Below are 15248 nucleotides of genomic sequence, written 5' to 3'. Positions count from 1 at the left end.
GCACTCTTTGTAAATTTTTGTATAGTATTGTTAATGGAAAGATATTTCTTCATTACCATTTCTGAGATGATTATGTTCAAACAATCTATTGGAGGTATATTATAATTATTAAATGAGTGAATCAAATGGTTATGTTTCTGATTTTTTTTTTGGTCAATATCTTCCCTCACAATTTAAATTAAGCTTGCAGAAGCTTCTTGAACAAAACTAAAAACTGCAATGTGCTGCCAGAGAAAGTGGTGGAGGCTAGTACAATTCCAACATTTAAAAGGCATCTGGATGAGTATATGAATAGGAAGGGGTTAGAGGGATATGGGCCAAGTGCTGGCAAATAGGACTAGATTAATTTAGGATATCTAGTCGGCATGGACAAGTTAGCAAAGGATCTGTTTCCTTGCTGTATGTCTCTATGACTCTATCTCAGTTTGAGACTAAAAAAGTCCTATCTAAATTAATATGTATTAGTTGAGAAATATTATTTTAAACCTATATGAAAACCAATATACAATTTTTATGATGGCTTAAAATGTCAATAAAATTGCATTAAATTTGTAAAAATCATAGATCATACAGCACAAAAACAATTCTTTGGCTTAACTCGTCTGCACTGACCAGACCTCCCAATCTGACCTAGTTCCACTTGCCAGTATTTGGCAAATATCCCTCTAATCCTTCCTATTCATATACCCTTCCCAATGCCTTTTAAATATTGTATCATCTGGCAGGTCATTTCATACATGCACCACCCTCTGCATTTAAAAAGTTACCACACCGGTCCTGTCTAAATCCTTCCCCTCACCTTAAACCTATGCCCTCTAGTTCTGGACTCACTCACCTCAGAAAAAAGACTGGCTATTCACCCCATCCATGCCCTCATGATTTTATAAATCTCATAAAGTCACCCCTCAGCCTCCAATGTTCTGAGGGGAAAAAAGCCCCAGCCTATTTAGCCTCTCCCTAGAAGTCAAGCCCTCTAGTCCTGGCAACATATTGAAAATGTTCCAGTAGTGACATGGCATCTTTTTTGTCCACCAACATGAGCAAACAGTGATGTATCTGAATATCTGCTTACTTACAGGAGGCTGCATCATACAGTTCCTGATTTACTCGTGTAAAAACAATGTAATTATTTTCTTGAATACAATACTTTATTTTAAAAATTGGATTTTAATTTTAACTTGAAATAATATTTCACAAATTAATGCAATTCTACAGTCATTGAAGTCCAGATACTCTACAATTTTGTTCGCCAACGTAACAAAGCTGGTCCCTTTTCTGAAAACTGTTCCTTTTCTCAAGGATACTGTGTCCTTGATGTTTTTCAGGGGGGCATAAATCAGTCAGGGCTCCAGAACAACTGGTTTGGTACAGAAATGAAAAGGGTATTGGGAAGTCTTTTTGTTTATACATAAACAGATGAGACTTTAGACCGCAGCTTTCATGTTTTAGAAGTAACCTGTATAATGAAAGGAGAGTGGTCAGTCCTGAAAGCTGAAGTCTTGTTTCAGTCAGTACAGCAGTGGGCTGTGTGGAGACGGGTTGCTAGACTCTCTCTCTCCTTCTGCCCTTCTAACTTCGACCTGTAAGCCTTTGTTTCAGTTTTACTCTATGTTTAAGGGGGTTTGTTTATTGGGACTGTTGTGTATTTTCGGAACAGCATAATTAAGTTTAGTTTGGGTAGACTGAGTTCTGTGTGTATTCTATCTTCTGTTCTTTTTGTTTCATTCTGTAATTTTGTGAATACATTTTTCTGTTTTAAAACCTGGTTTAAAAACTGAGCTAACCTACTCCAGATAATTTTCACTGAAACAAATAGCAAAATTATGGTCTGGGCTGTCTACTTAAGAATGTTTTGATTGGTCTGGCCTAGTCTATAACATTGGAGGCTCTTTGCAGGATTTAGACAGCGAGTGGTAGGTACTAGTGACTTTATTTCAGATGTTGGTTTGGTTGGGTAGACAAAGCTTGGGATAACAATGGCTTCTTTCAGTCATCAAGAGTTTTTTGGAGATGGACGAGATGACTGGAAGTTTTACAGAAGGTGAATAAGACTAAGCTGCAGGAGTTAGTAGACAAATTGGTGTTGGAGCTACCTCCTAATGTGAAGAAAAATGGTATGATTTCAGCAGTAGCTCAGCATTTAAATTTGCTGAAAACGCATTCAGGATCTAGGGAGAGGGCAAGAATTTAATTGCAAATGAAGCAGCTTGAGTTAGAGGTATGGAGAAGGAAAGGGCAGCAAAAATGAAACAATTTGAGTTACGGTTAAAAGCGGAAGAGAAATAAAATGAACAAAGAACTTTAGCAGAAGAGAAATAAAAAGTTTGAGCTTCAAAAACTATACTTAGAAAGGAAAGTCAGCTTAGAAGGATGGAGATGAAGACTAAAGGCAAGTCTATGAGGAAGAGCGTGGGGATGACCAGACCCATGGCGGGTGAAAGCCGATGAGAAACTGTTAAGTTCAAGCATTAAGGACGTGGAAGCCTTTTTCATCTCATTTGAAATAGTGGCTAAACAAATGCAGTGGCCAGTGACTATATGTGGGTTTTGTTGATCCAAATAAAACTTGCAGGTAGGGCTAGTGAGGTTTTCACATCACTATCAAGGAGCTATCTGGGGAGTATGAGGAGGTGAAGAAAAGCCATCTTAAGTGCATATGAGCTTATACCAGAAGCCTATAGACAACATTTCAGGAATCTAAGGAGTAACCCTGGTCAAACCTATATTGAGTTTGAAAGTATCAAACAAAGTAATTTTGATAGATGGTTAAGAGCTTTAAAAAATAGAGCAAACCAACGATGCCCTTAGAGAGGTAATTATTTTGGAGGAATTCAAAAAATCACTGCCTGAAGCAGTACGAACCTATGTGGAAGAGCAGAGAGTTAAAACAGCGAGATTAGCAGCTGAAGTGGCTGGTCCATAAAATATGGTTTGGCTTTCAGAATCAATTTCAGTCCATGAGGGATAGAAATTGGGGCAAAGAGAAATCCTCACGTGGAAAGGGAAAGGTAGATCTCAGTGAAGATCCTAGGGATAACTTACAGGGTAAAAAGGAAAAACCCTTGAAGAGGACAAAGAAGGTAAAACGCTCTGGTGTTTTCATTGTAATAAAGTGGGCCACATGAAATCACAGTGTTGGTGGGCGAGGACAAAGCCAGATGTACAAAAACAGGACAAGCCTGGGCGTTTTGTCGGCATGGTAGCCGAAAGCACAGTGCAAGCTAGAAACTGCATCAGAGGTTGATTAAGGAGGAAGTGCCAGATCTGCTTAAAAATATAAAAGCAAGGATAAAGTTTATTCACATAGGCCAGGTAAAGAAGTTACAATATCAAGGGACGCAGAATATTCTTAGTCTGTGATATGAAGGATGAGGAGATATGTATTCCTGAAAGACTATTGCCAGAAAAAGTAACAAGAATTCAAGGTGAGACAAAAAGCGCTCAGTTATGTAAAGTGAGGCCAAAGTGTCCACACAAAGAATGAAGAATTTGTGGTAGGAGTACTGGACAAACCCTCAGCTCCAGGAATAAAATTAACCTTGCAAATGATAGAGCTGATTCATTGGTAGGCATGCTGCCTACTCTAGCTGAAAAGCCAGTGGAGATACAGGCAACTGAAGCACTACAGGAGTCTTATTTGGGATATTCCCTGATTGTGTAGTAACAAGATCGTGGAGTCACAAGCTGGAGTAGAAGAGATCAAAAAGCACAGAAAAGGAAGCTGAGGTGATCTTCTCAGAGACTTTTTTTATCAGGTAAGTGGGAGAGAACAGGATCAAATAGGTAAACATGCAAGTATCTTTAGCTCTGCTAAGCTTATTAAGTTACAGCAGAAAGATGAGAACTTAAAGCAGTTGTATCAAAAGGCATATACATGGAAGGAGAGTGAATGCATCCCTATGTGTTATTACCTGAAAAATTATGTCTTAATGAGGAAATGGAGACCATCACACACTCAAGCAGATGAGAAATGGGCAGAGGTTCATCACATTATTTTGCCAGTAGGGTACAGAAAGGAAGTGCTGTGAGTGGTGCATGAGCTACCACTCGGAGGTCATTTAGGAGTGAGGAAAACACAGGCTAAAATACAAAGACATTTTACTTGTCTACACTACACAGGATGTTGAATTTTACCAGATGTGTCATACATGTCAGCTAATTGGAAAAACAACAGGCATTAATAAAAGCTGCACCTTTAATACCTTTACCAGCATTTGAGAACCTTTCACGAGAGACTTGATGATTATGTAGGTCCCCTACCTTAAACAAAAAGTGGGAATAAGTAATTATTAAGAATAATGGATGTGTTGACTAGATTTCCTGAGATAGTCCCATTATGCAGTATCACAGCTAAAAGGGTTGTAGAGGAATTACTCAATTTTTTTACTAGATACGGACTACCAATAGAGATACAGTCAGATCAAGTATGAAACTTCACATCCAAACTAGTCATGGAGGTAATGGATAGCTTGGGAATAGAACAATTTGAATCTACTGCATACCATTCAGAATTGCAGGGAGCATTGGAAAGGTGGCATCAAACACTAAAGACCATGTTGAGGGCTTATATCAAGACTATCCACATGACTGGGATAAGGGAGTTCCATTTGTACTTTTTGAATGGGACATTCCTCAAATCAAATTGGACAATGAGGATGTTGTCACAAATTGGGATAAATTATTGAGTTACCTTCCACAAAAAAATTGAAATGACCTAAAAGTTATTACTATCACATGGTGAGATATGCAGAAATAAATTGGGAAGTACTAAGCTAATTGTTCACGGTATAGATAGAGGAGATGCTGTTCCAATTAAGCAACATACCTATCGGCAAAACCCTCTAAAGTTGGTACAGGTTCAGAAGCAGATAGAATACATTCTCCAAGATGGCATAATTGAAGTGAGTTACAGTGACTGGAGCTCACCCATAGTCATGGTGCCAAAGCCAAATAGTACCCAACGGTTACGTGTGGCCTATCAAAAAGTCAATGACGTTGCAAAGACTGATGCATATCCAATTTCGCGGTTGAAGGACTGTGTCGAAAAGGTGGGACAAGCAACTAACATTTCTAAATTGGACTTGCTCAAAGGCTACTGGCAGGTACCTTTGTCAGAAAGAGCAATGGCTATTTCAGCTTTCGTAATACCAAATAGACTGTATCAGTTCAAACTCATGCCATTTGGTATGAAAAACGCTCCAGCCACATTTCAGAGACTAACTAATAAGGACATTGATGGATTACCTAACTGTGTGGTGTATATTGATGACCTGGTGATTTTTAATCACACATGGAAGGAACATTTACAGCATTTATCAGACTTGTTTGAGTGACTTTGGAAGGCAGGCTTGATGGTAAACCTAGCTAAAAGTGAATTTGCCAAACCCCAAGTCACGTTCCTGGGCCATGTTATTGGACACAGACAAATGGCCCCACTGGATGCAAAAATGAAAGTAATTGGGGAATTTCCCACACTGTCGATGAAAAGAGCAGTACTACAGGTCCTGGGATTGAGTGGATTTTACTGAAAGTTTGTACTGTATTTTAGTAGTGTGGTTGCTCCACTCACCGAATTGTTACAAAGGACAAGAAGTGGGCGGCACGGTGGCACAGCGGTTAGCACTGCTGTCTCACAGCGCCTGAGACCCGGGTTCAATTCCCGACTCAGGCAACTGACTGTGTGGAGTTTGCACGTTCTCCCGTGTCTGCGTGGGTTTCCTCCGGGTGCTCCCACAGTCCAAAGATGTGCGGGTCAGGTGAATTGGCCATGCTAAATTGCCCGTAGTGTTAGGTAAGGGGTAAATGTAGGGGTATGGGTGGGTTGTGCTTCGGCGGGTCGGTGTGGACTTGTTGGGCCGAAGGGCCTGTTTCCACACTGTAAGTAATCTAATCTAAACACAAAAAAAAAGTTTCAGTGGACAGCAGTCTGTCAAGACATTTGACAGCCTAAAAACTGTGTTAACCACTGCCCCAGTATTAGCCATGACTGATAACATGAAGCCTTTCAAGGTGGCTATCGATGCCAGTAATGTGGGTGTTGGTGCAGCCTTTGTTTCAGTTTTACTCTATGTTTAAGGGGTTTTTTTTTATTGGGACTGTTGTGTATTTTCGGAACAGCATAATAAAGTCTAATTTGGATAGACTGAGTTCTGTGTGTATTCTATTTTCTGTTCTTTGTGTTTCATTTTGTAATTTTGTGAATAAATTGCTGTCTGTTTTAAAACCTGGTAGTCAACCTCACTAACTTATTCTGGGTCATTTTCACTGTACACTTACCGAAACAAAGAGCAAAGTTACGGTCTGGACTGCTGCTTGAGAATGTTTTGATTGGTCGGCCCTTGTCTATGACAACCAATAAATGACATGTTCAGCATCAAAATGCAATGTTAATATTTCTCTCAAGTTTATTCGACAGTTGTAAAATTTGAGAATTGTTTGTTGTGTCCCAAAACTTTAACAAAGAATACTGCGCAATTTCAATATCAGTTCAGCAATGGTCTTGGCTGTAGCTTTTTTTCCCCATGTTAGGGAGAGGAAAAAGAGGTGTAAATTGGCCATTTGACGCAAGATCATGATAATTCTTTTAAAGTTTGTTCCTGTTTATTGTTGCTCGTTACCACAGTTCCCAACCTTGATTTCAAATCATTCCATGATCTCACATCTTCCTATCTCTGTATTCTTTGTTAAAGTTTTGGGACATGAACAATTCTCAAATTTTACAATTGCTGTACAGCCTTCTAGGATCTCATTCTATATAATCAAAGTGTGCACTGCAATAGGCCCAAGACACAAATATTGGTCAGGGATCATGGTGCGTAAAGTGGCAGGTATCTGAAAGCTGTGTCATTTTTGCAGACAGAACATAGATGTTCCATAAAGTCTGTGTTTCGTCTCCTCAATGTGGAGGAGACCACATTGTGACTAGCAAATACACTAGACTAGATTGAGTGAAATACTGGTAAATTATTGTTGTTATTTCACCTGGAAGCTGGAAGAACAGCATTTCATTTTCCATCTGGCAACATTATAGCCTTTAGGACACCTTCCATACCCTTTACCCACCCCCACACTTCAGGCTGTCATGATTTGGGCTGCTTTATGCAATGCCAACCTATTGTCACCTACTAATGATCCCCATTATCAGATTTTCTCTCTCCTCAGCATACTATTATCAATCCCTTTATCTTCCAAACTGTTGTTCTCTCTCTCTCTCTCTCTCTGCACTCTATCCCTGCCGATCCTCTCACTATTTTCCCCTCTCCACCCCATCTTCAGCACAGCTGCCATCAGTTCTGAAGAACAGTCACTAGCCATACACCCTTAATTCTGCTTTCTCTCAATAGCTGTTGCCAGACCTGCTGAGTTTCTCCAGAGGGTGGTACACAAAAGGAATGTGAGGTGGGTGCATTAATATATTTTAAAGGCATTTTGGACAAATCTATAGGAAAGGATGAGAAGGATGTGGGCCAAATGCAGGGAAATGGGGTTAACATGGGCAGACATTTTGGTCGGCGCGGACCAGTTTGAGTCAAAGGACCTGTCTCCGTGCTGTAGTTTTTGTTACACATGTGACTGAGTGTGGAATCAAGGAGCTCGAGCAAAAGTGGAGACAATAGTAATCAGGGTGGAAAACTTCTCCATTTGGGGAGTCACACTTGGCACAAAGGAAGATGGTTGGAGGTCGGTCATTTCAGCTCCAGGACATATTTATAGGAGTTCTTCTGGGTAGTGTCCTCAGTCCAACTATCTTCAGTTGCTACAGCAATAGGATCATAGGGTCAGAAGTGGGGATGTTGACTGATGACTGCACAATGTTCTGCACCATTCACAACACCTCAGACACTGAAGCAGACCATGTTCAAATGCAACAAGATCTGGACAATATCCAGACTTGGGCTGACTAGTTGTAAGTAGTGTATACCACACAAATGCCAGGCAATAACCAGATGCAACAGAGAAACTAATCATCACCTCTTCACATTTAATGGCATCACCATTGCTGAATTCCCCCAATATCAATAGCCTGTGTGCTTGCTATTGAACAGAAACATGAACTGGACTAATCAGCTAAGTAGTGTGGCTACAAAAGGAGCTCACGAGGCTAGGAATCATGCAGCAATCAACTCAACACCTGACTTACCAAAGCCTGTCCTCCATCTATAAGGCGCAGGCTATGTGTGCTCCAACGGCACTCAAGAAGCTTGACACCATTCAGACCAAAATAGCTTGCTTGATTAGTACCATATCCACAAACATTGTCCCTCCACCACTGACATTTCACAGCAGCACTGTACTCCTTCTGCAAGATTTCCAGCAGCAATTCACCAATGCTTTTTAGATAGCACCTTCCAAACCCATGAACATTACTATCTGTAAGTACAAGGGCAGCAGATACATGAGAAACACCATCTGCAAGTGGCACTCCAAGCCATTCATATTCTAGACTTGTAGGTCACCATTCAGTGTTACTGGGTCAAAGTCCTGGAATTCCCTGCCTAGTGGCATTGTGGGTGTACCTACACCAAATAGATGGCAGTGGTTGACTATCATCTTCTCAAGGGAAACTAGAAATGGGCAATGATTGCTGGCACAGCCAATGACACTCACATCCCATCACTCAATAAAAATAATTAAAGATGGGCAAAAAATGTTGGTCTTGCTAGCAATACCCACATCCCATGTAAGAATTGTAAAAACAAGATAATGAAAAAGCACTCTAGAACAGTATTCATGTCAAGCATAATAGTCTGGAAGGTTAACAAGTTCAGGTCTGTGTTAAGTACTATGCACGTATAGCAGCTCTGTAAACAATTCAGGAGCTGTACAGTGACAGTGATTGGTGGCAACAAGAAAATCTTGAAGAGAACACTACCATACAGTATGCCTTTCTGTAGCTAACACAGTAATTGTACCACTGCGTACAAAAGATAGAATCAAAAAATTGGATTTTGGTATCCTGTCACCAAAGCAAAGGATGTTCCTGTAGTCATAGCTTTTGGTAACATGAGCTTCTTCCATTTAAACACCTATACAATGTCAGCAACATTTTAATCACAAGAAGCTCAACATAACCTCAGTTATGTTAAATTTTTCAATTGTATGAAAAGCTTTTATTGGAATTAACAGGACATGACATACTGAATCACAACGTTTTTACATTTCTTTTGAAATTGATTATAATTATCTTTCCCGCCACATTAACAAAGTTTATTACTGCAGCAAAAGTATACATTCAATTATGCCATATACAAAGTATCAGAAATCATGGATTTAATAAGTTGTATCCTCACTTAGACTGACATAAGATACTTCTGGATAAAGGCAGTCAGAGACAGAAAATGAAAATCTCCACGAATTCTGAAAAACATACATCTTGATCCAATGTGTTTAATTTCCACTAATATATAATAGTTGCATAATTGTTCAATTTGACCAGTCATAAATCAGCAATACATGATGTAAACTATGCATTTCAGTTCACTGAAGTCTTAGAATTACTTCTTGCTTGAACAACTTTTGCTTCTTCTTCCAAATCATCCAAAAAACGTTCTTGCGATACTGAATAAAATGTGTATCCATCTAAGGAGATTGTGAAGGAAATATGCAAAAATCTGCATGAATCTATTCAAAATCTAAAGCTTTGTTGGTGTAATTCAGTTTTTGAAATAACAAAAAAAACTTACCATTAGCATAACAGAAGTCAAATGAATACAAGTTATTCTCATATTAAATAATTTGATCCATTTGGCAGCAAATGAAAGATAAGACATTAAAAAAAAGCAAGAGCAAGCTAGCTAGTAAAATAAAAGAAGATTGCAAGAGTTTTTTTTAAGATATCTAACAGAGAGAGTCAAATGTGGTCATTGGACTGCTGGAAAATGAGGCTAGAGAAGTAATAATAGGGAAAAAAAGAAATGACGGAGGAACTGAATAGATACTTTACATCAGTTTTCACAGCGATGACACCAGCAATATACCAAAGGTTGGGCAGAGGTAAGAGTAATAGCCAGCACTAAGGAGAAGCTGCTGGGGAAGCTGAAAGGTCTGAAGGTGGAAAACAATCAGGACCAGGTGGGCTACCTCAGAGTTCTGAAGGAGATTATAGAGGCATTGGTGGTGATCTCTTAGGAATCACTGGAGTCAAGGAGAGTCCAAAAGAACTGGAAAATGGCTAATGTAACACCCTATAGGTGGATTAACTTGACCTTGATTGTTGGTAGGATTTTAGAGTCCATAAGTAAACAAGAGATTGCTGAGTAATAAGAAATGCATGGTAAAATAAAGCAGAGTCAGCACAGCTTCATCAAGGAGAAATCATGCTTGACAAATCTTTGAGGAGGTAACAAGCAAATTAGACAAAGGACAGCCAGTGAACATGATCAAGTTGAATTTCCAGAAGGCCTCTGACAAGGTATTGCACAAGAAGCTGCGAAATAAAAGCAAGGTACTGCCATGGATGGAGGATTGGCTGACTGGCAGAAGGCAGAGAATAGGTAAAAATGGATCTTTTTCAGGATGGCAGATGATGACTAGTGGAGTTCTGTAGGGATCAGTGTTGGGACCACAACTATTCACAATGTGCATTAACAATCTGGACAAAGGAATGGAGGACATTGTTGCCAAGTTTGCAGATGACACACAGAAACAAGGGACAGCTGGTGCTAAGGAAGCAGGGATGTTGCAGAAGAACTTGGACGTGCTAGGCAAGTGGGCAAAGAAGTGGCCAATGGAATCCAATGTGGTAAAGCGTGAGATTATATATTTTGGTAGGAAGAATAGAGGTATTGACTAGTTTCTAAACAGTGAAAGGTTTCAGAAATCTGAAGCACCAAGGGACTTAGGAGCACTAGTACAGGATTCTCTTAAGGTTAACATACAGGTTCAGTTAGCAGTTAGGCAGGCAAATGCAATGTTAGCATTCATTTCAAGAGGGCTAGTATACAACAGCAGAGATGTACTGCTGAGGCTGAACAAGGCTGTAGTCAGACCATATTTGGAATACTGTGAGCAGTTTTGGTGACCGTACCTAACAAAGAATCTACTGGCCTTGGAGAGGTTCCAGAGGAGGTTTATGAGAATGAACCCTAGGATGAAGGGTTTGTCACATGAGGAATGACTGAGGACTCTGAGTCTTTACTCAATGAAGTTTAGAAGGATGGGGGGGGGGGGGGGGGGGGGGGGGGGAGGAGACTGTAACTGAAATGTACAGAATATTGAGAGGCCTGGATAGATTGGATGTGAAAAGTATGTATCCACTAGTAGGAGAGACAAGGACCCAATGGCACAGTCTCAGAGTGAAGTGATGACCATTTAGAACTGAGATGGAAGAATTTCTGCAGCCAGAGGGGGGTTAATTTGTAGAACTCGTTGCCACAGAGGTCTGTGGAGGCCCAGCATTTCAGCATATTTAAGACAGTGAGAGAGAGATAGATTCTTGATTAGTAAGGGGATCAAGGGATATGGGCAGAAGGCAGAAGAATGGGGTTGAAAAAAAATGTCAGCCATCATCAAATGGTGGACACGATAGGTCAAATGGCCTAATTCTGCTCTTATATCTTATAGTCTCAATGGGATTGAATGGTCTCAAGTCATAGTCATACAGTATGGAAGCAGACCCTTTGGCCTAAGTAGTCCATGCCAACCAGGTTTCCTAAACTGAACGAGACCATTTTCATGACTTTGGCCCATATCCATCTCCACCGTTCCTATCCAGGTACCTGCCAAATGTCTTTTAAATGTTGTAATTGTACTCGCCTCTACCACATCCTCTGGCAGCTCATTCCATATACACATCACCCTTTGTGTGTCTACTTCTGTTCCTAGTTCATTTGTTTGGATGTATGTATGTTCTTGAGCTTGGATTAAATTTTTGGACATATCCTGAATGTCCACTTACACAAATACTGTCTTGTCCTATCCAATTTTCTGGGGGAGGATCCTGCATAATCACCTTCCACATATTAAAAACAGATTAAACTAGAAAGTCTGCATTGTCTGGCTGCATTGTTGGAACACTACCATTTCTGTTATTTTGTACATTAATGTAGTTGAATTCAAATTCCCATGTGTCAAACAATCCTAGAAATTACTGCAGAAACTCAGCAAGTTTGGCAATGAAGGGTCACTGGACCTGAAACTTTAACTGTTTTCTCTCCACAGGTGCAGCCAGACCCTGTTGAGTTTCTTCAGGAAAATCTGTTTTTCAGATTTCCAGCATCTGCTGTTGTTTGAGGCTGTTGGTTAAACAATCTTGTTCTTTGTAATGCCTCCTCCCTCTCACTCTTTTCCATCCCCTTTGCCAGTACATATTTTCTTTTCTTCCCACTTGTTTTTCTCTTCCTCCTCCCTGCCATGTTAGTTTAAACATTCCTCTTACAGTATTCGTTATTCTGCTCGCGAAGATGTTAGTTCCAACACTGTTCACATTAAGCACACCATCACGTACAGCTCCTATTGTCCCAGTGGCTATCAATTTTACTGACATCCTTACTTAAATCATCAGTTTCATATTACTCCCTGTCGCACCAGAAGAATGCGAAAATTCTGAATTTCAGTGAAGTTAGGATGGTCTGTCACGCAAAGGGTGTCAGAAGTGTGGAACTCTTCCCCAAGGAAGTGGCAAATGCTAGCTGAAAAGAACACTTTTAAAACAGTGAGATCCAGCGATTGCTGTTTATTAGTTTAGGGAATTAAGCAATATGGGGTGGATCGAGCTAGAAAACAGATGAATCATGATTCACATCGAAGACGGTACAGGCACCGGGGTCTGAATGGCCTAATCGGTCTCTTACTTAAATATGAAACGGTATGTAAATTCTGCTACAGCGTGGATAGGTATGGTGGCACGAAATTGCGGTAGAAATGAGCCACTATAAAATTTGACGTGATTTAATCGCACAAATCAGCCTGCTAGTTAACATCGAAACAAATCACAAAGCTCAAGCTCAAGACACACTCATCTCCACCAAACCATTAAATACGTTGTTAAAAATCAAACACCAGGTTATAGTCAGTGCGGCAGAAAGCTTCTAATTAAGCCTGTTGGACTATAAGTTAGTGTGTGTATCCACCCCAGTCCAACACCGGCATCTCCAAACCATGAAACACATGAGAAGGATACAAATGCCCAACACGATAGCGCCGATAGCTAAACCCGTGATGACATTCCTTCCGCGCCTTTTCTGCATGTTTTTATGCCACTGAGCCAGCTCCGCTTTCTGCATGAACTCAATCTGTTCCTTGGTCAAATTGTCCCTTTTCGGGTCGACTCGTTTCGCAAACTGCGAGCCACCTTGCGAATTCATTTCCGCCATTCTTCCAAATCAACCAGAAGAGTTTGCGGAAGGTCAAATACGGAAAGCTGAAGAGGACAAATCAACTCAGCAACGCGATTTGTTCCACTTGGTAATTTCAAACAATCAGATCACAGTGAAAACACATATTCAGGGACGAAATAAGAGCAGATAGGGAAAATTACGTTATCTTATTTTAGTAATTTTAATTAAATATCTCCATCCCAATCATTTCACACATTTAAACCACGTTTGTAAAACAAAATGCTTGGCCTATGAAGTTTGTTTTTAGAAGAAGAGGTAAAATGTTGTAGGGAAGGAATTCCGGAGTTTGCGAAATTCCTAAGTCAACGAAATGGAGTTGTCAGTGATGAGTGATGGGATAAAATCAGGGATCGTCAAGATAAAGAATTGGAGGAGTGCATAAATTTCACCGACAGTTGCAGAGCTGTAGGAGGTCACAGAGTCAGGAGCATAGCGATGGGGATCCGAAAACAAGGATGAGTTAAATCTCGAGAAACATTGTCCGAATGGGAGACAATGTAGGTCAGGGCACACAGGGGTGGCAGGTGGACACGACTTGATACGGTGTGGAATTGGATATGATGCCCAAATGCGACCTTGATTTATTACAAGCAGAACGTACCGGTCAGTATATGAATGTTGAAACAAGCCAAAAGAAGAAAAAGCGCTTTTAACATATACCTTAGCTGCAGTATGAGTGACATCGTTAAAATGAATAATAACAAAAAAAGTTCAATATCATGAATGCAAACACTAACGTTTTCTAAAAACTGAAAGAACTGCGGATGTTGTAAATCAGAAACAAAAACAGAAGTTGCTGGAAAAGCTCAGCAGGTCTGGCAGCATCTGTGCAGAGAAATCAGAGTTAACGTTTCGGGTCCGGTGACACTTCTTCAGACCCTTCTAGGAAGGGTCACCGGACTCGAAACATTAATTCTGATATCTCTTCACTAAGGTTTTCACCCTTGCAATCTCTCCTTTTTAGGACTTTCCTTAAAACGCATTCCTTTGATCAAGTTTTTGGTATTCCTCCATATATCTCCCTCGCACTGTATCTGTTTTGTTTTAGGATTATGAATCTATGATACAAAGGTTCAATCAATTATACTGAATTCTGACCTTTAACCACTTGGTGGCACTAAAGGACCAAACGACTACCGTAGTCCAATTCAGGAATGACAGTTCAGTGCTGATATAATGCTGAGTTAAGTTTGAAAGAAGCAAATAATGAACAAGCAGCCAAGTCATCTGTGCATAAAACCCATTCCTCACTACCTTTTATGAAACACCATTTACCATCATAGATCACGGAAATGTTATAGTACAGAAAGAAGCCAGCTCTCCAAATGAGCATGTCACATCGTGCTAATCTCCTGCCTTCACCTCTTAACCCTGTCCATTGTTCCTTTTCAAGTAAACACTTAATTCCCTTTTGAATGCTAAACCTGCCTTCACATACTCGGGCAACATATTCCAGATAAAAAACCTTTGTTACGTGAATCACTTTTAGGTATCACTTTTGCTTCATTGCTTTCAATCAATGCCCTCTTTTTCTTAGGAACATTGTCTATTTATTCTGTCCACATCTGTCATGATTTTGAATGCTTCAATCTGTTTCAATTTAGCCTTCTTTTCAAAGAGAAATGTCCCAGTTTCTCTGATCTGAATTCATAACTGAAATTCGTCATACATGGTACCATTCTCAAACCTCTTCTGCATTCTTTCCAATGCCATTACATACCTCTTTAGGTGTTGGACCAAATACTGCAGCTGAGGTCAGACCAGTGTCTTTTGTAAGTTCATTGTTACTCTTGAACTTTACGCTGCTATTAATACGGCCAATGATACTGAATGTGTTATTAACTTCTGTCTCAATATGTCTTGTAACCTTTAATAACTTATGTACATATACACCAAGGTCCTTCAACTCCT

General features: G+C 40.0%; 1 protein-coding gene across 1 annotated transcript; it reads right to left on the bottom strand.

Moving 5' to 3' along the window:
* Positions 1-9077: 9077 nt before the first annotated feature.
* On the bottom strand, positions 9078-13347 carry LOC132830890 (cytochrome c oxidase assembly factor 3 homolog, mitochondrial). The gene is made up of 2 exons (XM_060848812.1): positions 13121-13347; positions 9078-9579 (listed from the first exon to the last, which is right to left on the bottom strand). Exons 1-2 carry the CDS (start codon positions 13311-13313, stop codon positions 9473-9475), a joined length of 300 nt encoding a protein of 99 aa, XP_060704795.1. The 5' UTR covers positions 13314-13347; the 3' UTR covers positions 9078-9472.
* Between the last annotated feature and the right edge of the window lie 1901 nt (positions 13348-15248).

Source organism: Hemiscyllium ocellatum, chromosome 32 (genome assembly GCF_020745735.1).
Source record: "Hemiscyllium ocellatum isolate sHemOce1 chromosome 32, sHemOce1.pat.X.cur, whole genome shotgun sequence".
Classification (NCBI taxonomy): Eukaryota; Metazoa; Chordata; class Chondrichthyes; order Orectolobiformes; family Hemiscylliidae; genus Hemiscyllium; species Hemiscyllium ocellatum.
This window is presented reverse-complemented; position numbering and strand designations above follow the sequence as displayed.

Coding starts and splice junctions, on each gene's coding strand:
- LOC132830890 (XM_060848812.1), bottom strand. CDS start 13,313: ATGGCGGAAATGAATTCGCAAGGTGGCTCGCAGTTTGCGAAACGAGTC. Junction 9,580..13,120: donor CGCTATCGTGTTGGGCATTT/GTATCCTTCTCA, acceptor CAATCTCCTTAG/ATGGATACACATTTTATTCA.